Consider the following 16,367-nt stretch of genomic DNA (forward strand, 5'->3'; position numbering starts at 1 on the left):
TTTTTGGTTGTTTTGCAAGCCCCCCTGGACATATTGCTCTCTCGTCTCTCCCTCCTTCCCCATTTCCTCTCTTTCCTCAGCCCCACTCATTATTCTCCACCAGGCACAGGACGCCATGGCTGCTGCCCCTTCGACAGCCTTAATGGCTATGAAATTAATGTACTAAATCCCAGTACTATGTATGAATATTAGTGCTATAAATAAGATTTGTTGAAATGTCACTGATCATTACTTTCAAATAGCATTAAGCATCCATATAGAGGTTTGGTGCTATAATAGCATACAAGCCACACTTCCAAATAACATTAAGCATCCATCTTAGACATGTCACTATCTTAAGCAAACTAACACATCCAACACACAGACCTCACAGCAGATTTGTAACTGTGTGTGTGTGCTCCATCTATCTATCCCAAAAGGTTTACCAAAAGCTATACCCAAAAGCTGTACCAAAAGCTACCCAAAAGCTACACCATGGCCATCAGTTCAGGTTTGGTGGATTTTTTTTTCTTTTTTCCAGGATTCTCTCCAGTAGACGTCTCATTCCTCTTCTTTGCCTGATTCTTGGCCTTGGACCTTCCTTGTTTTGTTGCTGTGGTGAGGACAACTGGTCTTGAAGTGGGCTGGTTGTTGTCGATGAAAGATGAAGAAGGGAGAGGCCCATGATCAATTGACAGGTTAATATGATCTGTAACCTGTCACAAAATAAAGAAGACAATGGTGGGATACACTATTCACAATGCAAGCTTAAAAAGACAATGATCAGCTACAAGTTATTCACCTGTGACAACATCTGGGACAGCATACTTTCTTGGACTATCAATGGTTGCACTGTGGGTTGTAGTTGTTCTGTCATCACTTCCACTACAGCCTGCTGTTCAGTTCCTTCTTCCTCCTCTCCTGTTGTTGCTGCAAAAGGTGGTGGCTGCCTTCTCACTTGTTGTTTGGGCCTGATGCCTGCCTTCTTGAGTGGACAACCCTTTGCAGTTGTGGTTAGGCTCATGGAACCAAGAACAGTGAATAATGATGCCATGCCTAGACATTGTAGGTCCATTTTTGCCCTGAATCTCATGTGGTTGCTTCCTCCTAGATTTGGGTGGCCTTCCTATCTTCTTCTCATATATTGGACGATAACCATAGACAATAACATGAGTTAACATTGACAAAGAATCACCCAATCTAGCTAGGGGATTAGGGTTCGGACGAACTTACCATAGTCTGGCGCCGGCTCTCTAGGAAGGCGAAACCTAGCGACCATGGCTCCTGTAGCGCCGAAGACAGCCGCCTACAGGGGTTGAGCCCTCCCCTATTGCTGCCGCAGCAGCACCAGCCGCCTGTGGAGGGCGTGCCATCTCCCGCCGTCGCCACAGCAGCACCAGTCGCCTCCGCCAGCAGCGCCGAAGGCAGCCGCCAGCGGGGGTCCCGTCCTCTCCCGTGGAAGCCGCTGCAGAACTAGCCGCCGGCGGGGGTCGCGCCCTCTCCCGTCGCCGCCGCAGAGCTCCACCTCGTCGCGCGTCGCGAGTTGCGACTCGGCCGCGTCCGTCCTCTCCACTCTCCAGTACTCTGGAAGGAAGCCCACTAAATGAAACACAGCACACACACGGGGGCCTTTCTGCATATTTTGATTGGGTCCAATTTGGTCACAGCGAGTCAACTAGGCCAGCGTGGAATCCAGGCTGGACAAAACAGCTTGACAAATCTGGTTTTGGACCTAAATGAACCATTACACAAGTTCAAGGACCTGCTTAGCTGGTTTTCTAAGTACATGGACCTGGATGAGACCTCAGTACAAGTTCAAGGACCTACAGTGGATTTTAGTCTTGTGATAGTGTGTTTGTTGTTTTTGTCTGGCTGTCTCGGGCAGACCGGTCTGACCGGTTTGTGCGACCGGTCTGACCGGTTTGTGCAACCGGTCTGACCGGTAAGCACCAGACAGAGCCATTTTCTTTTCTTTGTGCTAAATTGATTTATCTTGTCATATGCATCACATGTAGAATTTTGTGTAGGTACACATACACTTTTGCACCCCACAGATGCTGAGATTTAGGGGGAGTTCCATTTTTCTTTGATTTGTGCAATATTGGCATGGGAGGCCAAATGTGTTGAATTTCATTCACTTTCACAAATTAAAGCGGAGCTCAGATTAAATCTGAGAATTCAAAAGCATTATTGAATATCATTTTGTAAGATTTAATCGGTTTGTCATCAATCACAAAAAAAGGGGAGATTGAAAGAGCATCTAGGCCCCTAGTGGGTTTTGGTGTATTGATTGACAACACGATTAAAGGACTAACTTGATTGCATGAGATTATGAGCAGGTATTTAAATTTGTGGATTGATATACATTGAGATAGCTCATGTATTGCAAGCAAATGTGTATGTCTCATTGGCAATCATTATATGTGACAAGCTAGAATGAGAAAGAAAAATGTAAGAGCAAGGTATTCATGTTCGATATGAAAGGCTCTAATATTTTGTTGAAGCTTGTTTATTTATGTGGGACTAAATGTGGCAAGTAAAGTTGTAAAAGAAAATTAAGAGCAAGTGTTCATGATTGACATGAAGGCTCTAATATCCATCAAGGCTTGTTCGACTTATGATGGAATTCATATGACAAGTAAAGGTTATGAGAATGAGACATGATATGTTATTGCATAGTCTCAAATTGGAAAGACTTGTCGTATGAGATGAATATTGTTGTACAAGGGAAGAAAGCAAGAGAAAAGTGAATGAGACATGAGTTGATGTGCATATGTTGTCTCCAAATTGGAAGGCTTGCATATGAAATTAAATGGTGAATCTATATTGATAAAGAAGATTTCATGCATGACACAAATCAATGTAAAGTTCAAAATGGACGGCTAGGATAAAGGTAGAGAGGACCGAGAGGCATGTTTCAAGAGGCTACGCAAGCGTCAGCTTGGGGAGAGCAAGGGAACCAATACGGGTCAAAATGCCCGAGATCCTAGAGTCATGGAGAGCTCAATGTTGAAGAGTGTCATTATTTAGAAAATGAAAGTGACTTGTGAATCAAAGATGGATTTCATTCTTATATGAAGGAAGATTCAAAGTCACTAGCTCAAGCAGGCATGCTCACTGAAATTAAGGATGTTGACAATCTCAAGATACTGATTGAAGAAGTTTGGCTTGATCAAGACATAAAAACTCAAGTGTTGTGTATGTCATTTTATGTGATCTTGAGTATAGGATGCAGTACTATCAAGGGGGATGCAACATCAGTGGTTGACATTACCAAAAGTGCTCATAGCTATCCCATGTGAGAAAAATCAGAGAGTAACACTTGGGAGCAGAAAACCTATTGTGACCGGTCGAACCAGTCCAGCCGACCGGTCTAACCGGTCGGGATCCAACGGCTAGTTTATTTGAACTGACTGGTCTGACCAGTCTGCGGGATCGCTCTGACCGGTCTAACTCTGACAAAGCAACGGCTAGTTATTGATAGAGGGGTATTTATACCCCACACCCTCACCCATTCGTGGGTGCTGATGCCATTACATTCCAGAGCCATCTCTGAGTTGTGAGAGCACTTGAGAAGTCCTCACCAACCTCTCTTTGTGAGATTTGTGTGAATCAAGAATAGATCCTTGAGTTGGGTTGAGTGAAACCTGTGCTAAGAGAGAAATTTGAGCAGTGAGAGCATAAGCCCTAGCTTGAGCACTTGCGGTTGTGTCGCCATCTTGTTGAAGCATTTGTTACTCTTGGAGGTGAAGCCTCCTAGACGGCTAGGCGTCGCCGGCTAGCTCCCAATCTTGTGGTCAGCAGCGGCAAGTTTGTTGCAGCAGTGATTATGTGCCACGAGGGCACATGGTCATATAGTGGAAAGGAGGAGATAGCTTGACCTTGTGGTCGCCATAAGCTTCCTCAACGGAGAGTAGGATTCACACATGGTAAACGTGGTGAATCCGAACTTCAGTAAAAACAAATCTCTGTGTCTCCTTTGCATCATCTTCATTTGGTTAGCCTCACACTTTTGTGCTCTAGCTCTATTTGTGCTTCCGCTTCGATCTACTTGGTTTTGTTGTTTCTGTGTGTGCAGGGTTAAGAAAAATTTTTGAAAGCACTTACAGAAGCACCGCATCAAGTTGCATTTGTGCTTGACTCCCCTTCCTCATCATTCTGTTGCCAACTAAGGAATCAAAATGTGGACACTCTTTATAGCCCCACTGTCAGAGCCAAATCTCATGTCAGATGAGTTTGTGTTAGCCTTTTTGGGCAACCAAATGCTCACTCCAATAGACAGACAGCTCAAGAGACCCTCTGGTTCTCTTACGAGCAATTACGGGGTACTTACAAACATGTCATTTTTGGCACGGTGATGTCAAGGTACGCCTAAATTTCCATGTCTTTGAAGACCTAAACTTTGATTTTCTGATAGGACATCCCATTAAGGCTCTCCCTAAGGATGTACCTAAGACAGGATAGACTCTCTCCATGTTCCAATAGATTGAGCAATAAACTGCTCGGTGGGAGATTCTCCTATTCTCGAGCCAATCGAGGAAGTAATGGCCACTTCCGTTTTTGAGTCTTATGACTCAGACCACGAGGAGGATGTCAAGGGAAACCCGGAAGAAATCATTGAGGGAGACGAAGATTCTAACGAACCTTTGAGCTTCCCGAGACTGAAAAGCCATCGCGACCCCCGATTGAGCTGAAGCCCTTACCTTTTGGGCTCAGATACAATTTTCTAAACAGTGATGTAGAGTCTCCCGTGATCATCAACGATAAGCTCTTAGAAGAGGAGACAACCAAACTCATCGCCGTCTAGGAAAAGCACCGATCAGTCTTAGGCTACAATCTACAGGATCTCAAAGGCATCAGCCCTGCTCTTTGCACCCACTGGATTCCTCTGGATCCCGAAATAGCACCTTCTAGGGAACCCCAACGAAGGTTAAACAATGCCATGAGGGAAGTGGTGAAGAAAGAGGTCCTCAAGCTCCTAGATGCCGGAATCATCTATCATGTTCCACATAGCGAGTGGGTGAGCCCTGTTCAAGTCATACCCAAGAAAGAAGGCATGATGGTAGTTGAAAATAGCAAGAACGAGCTAATTCCACAATGAACCATCACAGGATGGGGGATGTGTATCGATTACAGAAAACTCAACAAGGCCACAAAGAAGGATCACTTCCCACTGCCTTTCATCAATGAGATGCTAGAACGGCAGGCGAAGCACTCATACTTTGTTTCCTAGACGGTTATTCTCGCTATCATCAAATACCCATCCATCCTGAAGACCAGAGAAAGACTGCGTTCACATGCCCCTACTGAACGTATGCCTATCGACAAATTTCGTTTGGGCTATGCAATGCACCTGCATCGTTCCAAAGGTGCATGATGTCCATTTTCTCAGACATGATCGATCGAGGAAATTATGGAAGTCTTCATGGATGACTGCTCGGTCTATGGAACGACTTACGATCATTGTCTAGAAAATTTGGACAAGGTCTTGCAGAGATGCCAAGGAAAGAACCTGGTACTCAACTGGGAGAAATGCCATTTCATGGTCCGAGAAGGCATCGTCTTAGGACACTTGGTGTCCGAGAAAGGCATAGAGGTGGACAAGGCAAAAATTGAAGTTATTGAGTGACTTCCGCCTTCCACCAATGTGAAGGGAGTTCGAAGCTTCTTATGCCATGCAGGATTCTATCGACGGTTTATCGCAAACTTCTCCCATATCGCTAGACCTCTCACAAGCCTACTAGCCAAGGATGTGCCTTTCCAATTCAATGACGAGTGCCACAAAGCCTTTGGAACTCTCAAAAAGGCACTCGTCTCAGCTCCAGTCATACAATCCCCAGATTGAAAGCTCCTGTTCGAGATCATGTGTGATGCTAATGACTACGCGGTGGGGTCCGTACTCGGACAAACTAAGAATAAGAAGCATCACACGATCGCGTACGCTAGCAAGACACTCACAGGAGCCCAGCTCAATTCTGCCAACGGAAAAGGAGCTCCTAGCAGTTGTCTTTGCAATCAACAAGTTCAGATCCTATCTAGTGGGGACAAAGGTCATAGTCTACACAGACTATGCTACACTCAAGTACCTCCTCACTAAGAAGGATGCTAAACCAAGGCTGGTCAGATGGATTCTTTTACTCCAAGAATTTGACTTAGAAATTAAGGATAAGAAAGGAGTAGAGAATTCAGTGGTGGATCATTTATCGTGCATGCCTTTTACCAGCACTTAAGAACCGCCGATAAATGACTTCCTATGGGATGATATGCTCCTCAAGGTAACAATTTCGCACCCCTAATATGCGAATATCGTAAACTTTATGGTTTCAGGATATGTACTCCTAGGAGAGAGCAAAAAGAAGTTGAGCTACGAGAGCAGACGTCACTTATGGGATGCACCATATCTGTACCGAGTATGCGCAGATAGGTTGCTCAGACATTGTGTACCTACGGCAGAAGGACGCAAGATTATAGAAAGATGTCATGCAGCACCATATGGAGGTCACTATGGTGTGTTTCGCACTCAAGCGAAAATCTGGCAAAGCGGATTCTATTGGCCATCCATGTATGAAGATACCAAGGACTTCATCCGAAGGTGCCCAAATTGCCAGAAGCATGGTGGAATCACGGCTCGCAATGCGATGCCCCTAACCTACAACCTCTAAGTCGAATTCTTTATTGAGACCTTGAGTTAGTTACATTGCCGTGTAATGTTTGGACTCTGAATGCACCTATTTGCCAAGTTATTGCACTAAATTAAGCATTCTACAAATTGTTGGACCGATCTGCACCCACCTATTATGTTATTGCACTAAATTGAGCATTTTACAAGTTGCTGGATCAATTTACACCCACCTGATAAGTTGTTGTATGGTGGGTGCAATTTACTCTAAGATAATTAGCACAATGCCTATTGCTAGGCCTATTGGTGCATTTTCGTATGTGTTAGCCTAGAGTGAGGTGAGAAAAAGAATACTCTTTGTAACAACCCAAGATGTATGCGCTGTCTTGGTCACTAATGTTGTTGTAATTCTTTATGCTCCTTTGATTACAGTGCTTGTTGACAGGATTGACAGGAGAAGAGGCCCATGGTGCTTTGGCCGAAACCCTACCAGGTGAACACGTAGGACCATCATGGAGAGGCTGTCATAACTTGTGATGGTGTGAAGTATAAGCTATCCACGAAAATGACCGGACCAAAATCTTGAACTTGTGATGGGATAGGATCCAATAAGAACTTGTGAAAAGCACGAGCTTTCCGAGAACTCATATTATGCCAGAATTTTGCAATCTCTCTACACTGTTTTCATTCTGCGGTTTACCTTTCCTAGAATTGCCGTGTGTAGTTTTTAGTATTAGGTGCAAAACTTTGCGTGATAGAGATTAGCAGAAATGATTTAAAGCATATTTATATGAAAATTGTGAGAAGAAAGTGAGGCAAGGACGTAGTCGTACCAAGTACCAACAGCTTGCAAAGGATCTTTGTAGTGGCAGTTGAGGCCATTGATTTGCATGTTGGTAAAATCACGCGAAGCAGTATCCATCTCCAGCTGCCCTTGCTAATGCCGCGTGAGCGAGTGTCCATATCGAAGGTTTAGATGTTTTGATTTTTGTGAGAGTTTGTAGGCGAGAGGGTCATCTTGTTTCATTATATTAGATTGAATACTTTGTCTTTCAGCAATGGCACAAAAAATATTTTCTTGAGTTTTCAGTTTCTCAATATCACAACGGAAAAGGAAATACAAGACATATCATTCATCCCGTCGCATTGGACTCAAACCACACTCAGCTGTCATCAGCCCGATGAACTATACGATCTTCATCAGTACTTCACCCGATGAACTATACGATCTTCATCAGTACTTCACCCGTTCACCATTATACAACAGATTACACTATATTAATCGACCCTATAAGAATATATATATATATATTTGCAGCTACCAGCGGAACATGTAATTCAATAAGTAATGTACACATCTGAACAGAACTAGTCCTACTGTAATGTAAGCAGCGATGAGAACCAAATTCCTACGGCGACAACCCCTACAGTCACAACTGCTTGACTTAGTTCCAAGAACAAGTTTGGGCTTTCCACGGGCAACGCCTTCCAGTTTGTCCTCCTGCCATTAATTTGTAGGAACTATAAGTAAACTTTGCAATTGATAGTGGATTAGAAGCATGCATACAGAAAACCAAACTATCAATTAAGAGTTTTTCAAATTAGTACCCCAAGTCAGCTATGACTATGCTAATATTGTCTTGTGACCGTTCATCCTGCAATTAAGATAATACGAAAAATTAGAACGGTGTTTTGGATTCTGGAATGAACACCAAACTATACTCAAATTAGCTTTATGTGATATAATAGGAAGGACAGCAGAAAAATTGAATGTGGAAAGCATCACACCAGAGCTTTCTGACCAAGTGCCTCACAGGCCAACTGCACAAACCAAATGAGCAATAAGTAAAATTACAGAATCGCTTGCAAATGGGAACATAGTGACTATTGGGTTTTGAGCATGGATAAACTGAATACCTGGACATCACCATGCTGACGTAGTTGATCTCTGACAAATGCTACAGCTTCAGAGCTACAAAAGACAGTCAGTTTACATGTCAGAACATCAAAATTTGAATAGTAAATTACAATGTTTTGAAACTTTGGAAGACTACATAAAAATAAAAGATACTTGGATAGACCTTTTCATGTAATCCCAAAGACCGTCAGTTGCTAGTATAAGAAATTCCACATCCGGTCCAAGCTCTACCAGAGATACATCAGGTGACGAGATTAATATATCCTCTTTAAATTTTATTCTGCAGAGAAAGAGCTTCAATGACATTAGAAGCGTCAAATAACCTAAAAAGCTCATCTTTTACCAAGCGTACCAACAGTCTCATTGTCTAAAAGTTTTAAGTTGTACAATTAGAGTTTTTTTTTTCCATCCTCTCTTTCGCCTAGAAATCTGACCGGTATCACCGAAAATACCAACACCCAAAAGACACAAATATATGTCGGATAAACAGTTTACTTGATACCAAACAGATACTAAATGAGAAAATATTCTGTGGTTCAGAGCCATATCAGCCCTCTACCCTGAAGAACAGAAGGTATTCATCACCTGATGATGAATTTACGATGAGCATGAAGGAATGACTCTGGTCGCCATAGTTTCGAGAAATGAACAAGAGTTGCAAATAAATTACTTTTCAGATAGCTTCAAGTAACTTGTGTTTCACGAAAAAGAACTTTCTCAAACTAGCAAACTTTTGGGATGCTACAAACATAGAGTTACAGTAATTTTCTAGTGCAAGTGATTATTTTATTGGTCACGTGCAATGGTACACTTGCTAATACACGGTTTTATAAAAGTAACCGTGAACATTGGTTATTCAATAACCTTCAAACACGCATTTGAACTAAGTCATTGCATGCTGGAGATGCATCTGACCCTATGAATTTCTAAATAAAAGATGGGCATTTTACAAATATTTATCGAGTAAAAGCTTCAAGCGCTTTACCGTGAGATGAACTTTTCAGTCCACCTTCCTTCTTTAACTCCTTTCACCAGCATCCTGTATAAAAACATAACAGAATGTCAAAAACTAAAGAGTTATTATTGAGAAATAACATGGTAAAAGGAGTACATATGCATGTATAAAGAGCTAAGAGTACAAGGGACGAACTCATCCTTTCGTGTCTTAAATCTTATGTCCCCAAAAGCACGAGATACAGAAATGTCTCCACATATGCGCCCATCAACAATCTACAGAAGAAAATTTCAACTTTGTAAAAACAAGAGTCAGCATAACAGTGAGCTCGACACAGTAACAGAAATACACCAGCAATTCAGCATACTGTTGACTCTAATGTCTAAAAACTGCTTAATTTTGCATCTACATATTTTTCCAAAACCATGTATGAATCCGGCCTTCAAAGCCGTAGTACAGTTATGGCAATGACCATGACATTCTTTAGTTTGCATGAAGAACACCAACGAATGAGTATTCAGTAGGATTTAACTAATGATTAGACTACAATGTGAGTGTAGAATGTACTGCTATCAATATAGAGTTATATCGCTTTAATAGATTAGCTATGTTGTTGATCACAATAGATGCAACAGAAATTACTTCAAACTTGTGACCTTTCCTGTTTGTTAGCATTGTGGCACAACCGTTATTGATGCAATTTCTTGCCAAAATTTTGCCATGTATCTTGTCAAACACAAAAGGCAAAAGGCGCGGCAACAAACCAAGCAGCCAAATGCTATTGATATGCTATAAATCTCGCATGATTTGTTATCTTCAATGTTAGACAATGGAAGAAAGCCACCTCCGCATCAATTTATTATCATTGTTCCCCCTATACATGGAAAATGAGTCAAAACCTGAGGGGAAACGAAAATGATCTTTTTTTTTGCATATGAGACAAGTAGCAAGGAGTAAAGGATAAGGTTTTGAAACCACACTAATAGTAACAGAGTCATGAAGTTTATGAATCTACCAAAACAGTAGTCTAGGGGCAATCTAGGAGATGCAGAGCAGAACTCTGGCAGAGAGAACACACCCATCCACCTGCTGCCCTTATCCGTTTGACCTCTTCAAGTGACGTTTTGTTGTTCCCATACGGTCGATGAGAGCTCGTCAAAGCTTCAGGTCTTCCACCGCGCGATATGACCTGCTAATCAAGATCCAAAACTTTGGCATAAGCAACAATTTCAGTCCTATTTTACTAGGCATAAACAACGAGGGGACACTAGACAGGCAAAGAGAAATGTCAGTACCAAGCAAGAGTCCCCAATGTGCGAAACAACAAGGACATCGTTCCTGAGAAACATGGCAGTAGCCGTGGCGCCAGAGTCGTCGTCCTTGTCCATTTGCTCAAGCCTGGAGGAAGGAAGCGTATAAAATAAGCACCATGCATAGAGTAAAAGGCTGAAGAAGGCAATACAAATTGGGAGGTCAAATCCTACAAACTACTGAGGCTGACCAGGTGGAGAGCTTCGCGTCGACTGCGGCGAAGGCGCGCTGGATGGAGGCCGTGATGGCCTCGAGATTCTTGGTGCTGAGCACCGTGCCGCCGTCCAGCGCGGCCGCGCACTCCTTGTACAGCTCGTCCCTGAACCGGCACGAACGTGAGCAAAGCAGCAGCCGGGAGTGAACTGCGTGTCCATTTTTTTATAGATATAAAAAAGAAAATTAATAACGCAGTGGGTTGGGAGCGTGCCTGAGGAACTGGACAGCGGAGAAGCCGGCGTGGCCGTCCAAGACGGCGGCGAAGGAGAAGCCGTCGAGGAGGGAGCCCGTGCGGAGCACGACCTCGTCCTCCATCTCGTCGCGGGCGCCCTGCAGCTTGGCGCTGCCCCACCGGATGGCCTCCAGCTCCGAGGACGGGGGCTGCCCCGCGGCCGCCACGCCGCCCGCCGCCGCCGCCTGGCACCGCGCGCCGCGGCCGCAGCACCGGGTCCCGCCGGCGGTGAAGGCGGAGGGCGGCAGCCGCGGCACGCGCGGGCTCAGCAGCGCCATTTTTTCGATTTGATCGTGCGCGGAGGCTCCGGGGAGGGATAAGAGGCGAGCGGCGCCGCACACGAAATCGTGCGTCTGAGGCGGAGGCTGCCCCCGTGGATCTGCCACGTCACGTCGCTCGCTGCTAGTCACTCGCTCTCTGCTTCGGCCAAAACACTCGTAGTCAGTCCACAAACCACAACCAGCGTCGGAACTGGAGACGAGTACACGGGCACCCGCTACGTTCCTTCAGTTCAGGCATCGCCGCATCGGCATCTCATTCTCATCTAGCAGTTTGCGAGAAATTAAAGGTTGTGATAGATCGAACCAGTACTCATGTACGTCGTATCATATGGTTTACCTTAGCAGTTTAGCTTTTTCATTGGGAAATATTTAATTTAATTGCGCAGGGGTCTAATCCAGCTGGTTATTCATGCAAGTAGGCTGTTTTACCGTCTAGGTTATTGGAGTCTACGATCGAGTAAGAGCTAGCATCTCCAGCTCTTGTATAAGGCGTGGGCTAGCTTAAAAAATGGAGACAAAAAGAGAAAAAACGTCATCCAACGGCTACTGCAACTGACTCGCCATCTATCATTGCTCTGTATTCTTCCGCCTCAGCTAGTCACCTTTGCCCAGCGTGCGGCGCTAGCCATCCCACTTCAGCACTCCCAGCCCCACCCACTTGCGCTCCTAGGCAAGGATGTCCCCTCCGCCGCCGGGCCTCCCATGCCGGCGCCCCGTCCATCCGCCGCCGGGACTCCCCCGCCAGTGCCGCATCTAACTTATGTTATGTTAGGTTGGTCATGTGAACATTAAATGAGTAATATCATGTATACTATAAGTATGATAGCATTCTATAAATTATGTGCTAAAATGATAGAGAGCCTTGATTGTAGGCTATAGAATCAACTCAAAGCATCCAAAAAAGGCCCCTTAGTGCATGAAAGGATCGGGTGCTCTAACCTAAGAGGGGGTGAATTAGGTACTAATAAAAAATTTGACCTATGCCTCCAACTAGTTTGCACAAAACTTAAACTAATTCAAGCTATCTAGATGTGCAACTAGGTTGTTCTAGTGTGAAACCCCTATCCCAAAATAGTTATGCACCATATAGGCTTTCCTAACAAGAAATTATTCTATGAAAGTAAATGCACAAATGTTGCAAGTATTAAATGCAGAAGTTTAAAGAGCGGGATAGGAGATAGCAAACTCTTGACGCGGGTGTTTATCCCGTGGTTCGGTTAGCCACAAAAGCACACCTACATCCACGTTGTTATAGCACTCAATAAGAGTATTGCTACTCGGCCACCAAGTCTTTTCCGTGAACACAATCACGGTCACCTTGGCCCCGGGTTCCACTAAGGAGCTTCTCGACAAAGGATGGGGGTCTCCACGTCCCCCGCACAAAGATGTCGTCGCCCCTCCACACCAAGTCGGAGGGTCGATGACGTTGCTGGCGAGCTTCGCAGCTCCAAGGAGGCCGGCGCACCAAGCTCTTGTTTGGTTCACTAGAGAACCACAGCACAAAGGCTCAAGGCCTTGCAATTTCACTCACTAAGAGCTATTCTAGCACTCACACTTTACAAGCTAGTGCTAAAAGCTAAGAATATGATCTTGATGCTCTTGTATGGCTTGGAGATGTTCTTTGGTGTGTGTGTGGGATGTTCAGCAACTCCAGCCAGCTTCAAATGGCCGGGGTGAGGCGTATATATAGGCCACCAAGTCTTATAGCCGTTGCTCCAACGGTCAGCAGAAAATATGTGTATCATCGGATGAACCGATGCCTCTAGCTGGGGTAGGATCGGTTCATCCGGTCACTCATAACCCGAAGTAGTCGTTGAACTCCTAACTGCTGACATCATTACACCGATGGCATGCACCGATGCTTCACCGGTTCAACCGGTGCTGAAGACTTGGCTCTTGCGCGACTTGCATCGTCTCTGGAATACAGTACGCCCAATGCACCGATGCCCCTTTTTGAACCATTGGTTCAACCGGTGCCTATAAGCTAACTTGGCTTTGATTTCCTTCTGCACCAAAATACCATGGCGTCGGTTCTTCCGACAACCATCGGATGCACCGATGCTCATGCGTCGATTCTTCCGGTGCTACCTTCCGAAGAGCTTTCAGGGCGCTGCCCTGAGACTCGCGAGAACCCCCGTCCACTAACCGGGTAGCGGAACCCCCGTAGGGGCGGCCCTTCGGGCCTAACTTTGCCTATCTTCTCTTTGTCATCACTTGAACCTAAAAGCCTGAGAATGATCATCTTAACAATCATATTAGTCCAAGTGTTGTGTGTGTCATCAATCGCCAAAACAATATATTGGAATATGGCATGAGAGGCCATTTTCGCTACAGTGCACATCAGTTGTATACGAGGAGAGTATCTCTATAGACCTCTCAACCTATATCAAAAGGTTAGCAACCCCTATGCTCCTCCATAAGCTCCTATTTGCTATGAAGCAGGGTTGCAGTTTGCGCAATCAATTGAGATGGAGATGAGGCCCTAAGAGGAAAATATTTAGTGCTCTGCATTCTGGGAGGATGATAGGGGGCACCTCTCCTTCGTTTTGCCATCAATTCTTCCTCGTGTGCGTTCCGGAGGGCAAAATTGGAGTCGAATTTTCTTCTCGAGAAGCTTGAGAGAACTTCTATGAAGTTGAAGTTCACGCCGATTTAGGTTCGTTCGAGATACGTGGGTCAGCGGAAGGATGAGGTGGGGGTTCCAGGATCAAATTCTTCACCTGAAGTTGATGACGTGGGGTGGAAGGATCATGTGCCTCTAATGGTGGATCCCTACTATCGGTCAGGGTTTGGGAGAAATCTGATTACCGCGAGGATCAGGATACCTCATCCTTGCCTAATTCGGAAGAGTGTTTTGGGCATTGATCCATATTCCACAACACACAACAACATCGTGGATGGGGGTAAGTTTGGGGAGGGGCTGTGTCGGAATACGACCCGATGTTGACATCCATCCGAATCAGATGGGTGAAGGCAATCCCAATTCAACCGATTCCCCTTCCAATTTCAAGTACATTTCCAAGTTCGTAGGATACTTCCTCAAATCCTTTCACAACCCTAACCCTAACTCACCTCCAAATCATATGCCCAAGTTGTGAGGGAGATGGTGAATCCTACCTCAGAGCGGGGAGGAGGGGAATGTCGAGAAGGATTCGAAGCTGGGTGTAGGGGGGTGGCGCGGGCTGCACAAATGCCAGAAACAATATCTAGCAGCATGTTCAGGGCCGGCGAAGAGATGATGGATGACAGGATAAGGATGAAGAGAAATTCTACAATCAAAGAGGCCATCAAGCTGACTAAACAGGTGGTTGAGGTAATTAAGGGGGTTGAGATAATCCCCAGATGTGAGGATACTGGTGATGACCAGGATGGTGGTGCCTCGTCTACTTGGGATCGAGCTGCTCAACGTGAAGCCATGAAGGTCAATGCAAGTCACAAAAAAACGCCATGAAGGTCAATCAGCAGAGACAGTCCCAAGACAATGAACTCTATTGAAGAAGGTGGGGAACTTAGAAACCCTGAGAAGAAATATATGAAAGTAAACAAGGAAGCTGCCCACCATCAGTACCATGAGGTAAATCCCAACAAAAACTCTTCGCGGAAACCTGGGTGTAATTTTTGTGGGCTTAAGAATCATTCAACAAAGGAGTGTAAGAGGAAGGAATTATGTGAGCTGTGTGGTTTTGCTAATCATAGTACTTCAGACTGCAAGAGGGAGAGCCTTTTTGGAATATGGATCTGAATTATGTGTAGCTCAAGTGCTTGACCATAGTTTCTTTTCATATTGGTGAAACATATTGACACAAAGCCTCTCATGATAAGTCTAGTACTGCTAGCATTTTAGTAGTGAATGGTGAACTTTATTCGAAAACAGATTGAAGTTGAGTTAAAAAAATATCACTAGTAGTGAATTATGAAAATGATGGTCTGCAAAAGATATTTCATACAATAAGTTCTCTATGAGATCTCCTAATACCAAAATGGTTCAATACTACAACAATTTCAAACTCGGCAAGAAGGATGGTGATGCTCAGATGGTCATTGAATCCTAGAATTCTTCCATGGGCGAAAAAGGTCAGTTGCAGTAGGCCTAGTTCAAAGTAAGTGGAATACATGTTGATTATAGAGGCATTAGAACTATTGCTAAGGTTGGTGGTTTAGTGGGAAAAAATATATGCTATCGATGAAAAAACCAAATTCAGGCAAGAGTATGTCAGAGTCAAAATTGCTTGTAGGGATAGTAAATAGGTTTCTCGATTTGCTGAACGGAATCTAGGGATGTTCATATATGATTTATTTTTTTGAGACTTAGACATGAGAATAGCCATCCCAACCCAATATGAAACCCACCACCGAGGTGGGGAACCCTGAGGGGCAGCCTAGCCCTAAGAAAATAAGAACTAAATCCTAAAAAAAGACTCATAATGATGCTAACAAACAGTCTTCTGATAAAGGTTAAATCTTTCAGGGATGGTGTCAAAGGTTTTTATTAGGCTAAGGCTTGGCCTCCACTAAGACTTAGTGGACCTACTCTAGGAAAATTTAACTCTGCTAAAGAATCATTTTTTTACTAGACTACAATTGAACAAGAACTCTTTGAATCCCAATGATGGATCTGGTGAAAGGAAAGAGGTTCCTTTGGATGAAGAAGCTATTTGCACTGCTACTTATGAACCTAATAATGATCTTGATAAGGACTTTGGGTAGGAGAGTGGGAGTAGTGATGATTACATTGAACAGGTAAAAAAAGCTTGGTGATGAAAGTGGATCTAAAAACAAAGAATCTCAATGGATACCTGAGTGCTACTCAGCAGCGAGTTTAATGTTATAAATAGTAACTTGTTTGAGAATGCCAA

General features: G+C 44.3%; 1 protein-coding gene and 1 long non-coding RNA gene across 4 annotated transcripts; both read right to left on the bottom strand.

Moving 5' to 3' along the window:
• Window positions 1-510: 510 nt before the first annotated feature.
• LOC120710642 lies at window positions 511-956 on the bottom strand. Its single transcript, XR_005689965.1, has 2 exons — window positions 782-956; window positions 511-695 (listed from the first exon to the last, which is right to left on the bottom strand). It is a non-coding gene; the product is annotated as an uncharacterized LOC120710642 (long non-coding RNA).
• A 6,701-nt stretch (window positions 957-7,657) lies between these two features.
• Window positions 7,658-11,587, bottom strand: LOC120707161 (probable protein phosphatase 2C 5). 3 transcript variants are annotated; one of them, XR_005688842.1, is made up of 12 exons: window positions 11,210-11,587; window positions 10,973-11,101; window positions 10,767-10,869; window positions 10,550-10,663; window positions 9,667-9,746; window positions 9,502-9,555; window positions 8,680-8,796; window positions 8,516-8,570; window positions 8,387-8,419; window positions 8,207-8,253; window positions 7,828-8,099; window positions 7,658-7,793 (listed from the first exon to the last, which is right to left on the bottom strand). XR_005688842.1 is itself a non-coding variant. In XM_039991976.1 (11 exons), the coding sequence occupies exons 1-11, from the start codon at window positions 11,506-11,508 to the stop codon at window positions 7,973-7,975; spliced, it is 1,155 nt and encodes a 384-aa protein (XP_039847910.1). In that variant the 5' UTR covers window positions 11,509-11,587; the 3' UTR covers window positions 7,670-7,972. The 3 variants fall into 3 exon arrangements, 2 of the variants coding, with proteins under 2 accessions (XP_039847910.1, XP_039847909.1); XM_039991976.1 differs by having other exon boundaries at window positions 7,670-8,099; window positions 10,550-10,660; XM_039991975.1 differs by having other exon boundaries at window positions 7,670-8,099.
• Between the last annotated feature and the right edge of the window lie 4,780 nt (window positions 11,588-16,367).

This window comes from Panicum virgatum, chromosome 5K (genome assembly GCF_016808335.1).
Source record: "Panicum virgatum strain AP13 chromosome 5K, P.virgatum_v5, whole genome shotgun sequence".
Lineage (NCBI taxonomy): Eukaryota > Viridiplantae > Streptophyta > Magnoliopsida > Poales > Poaceae > Panicum > Panicum virgatum.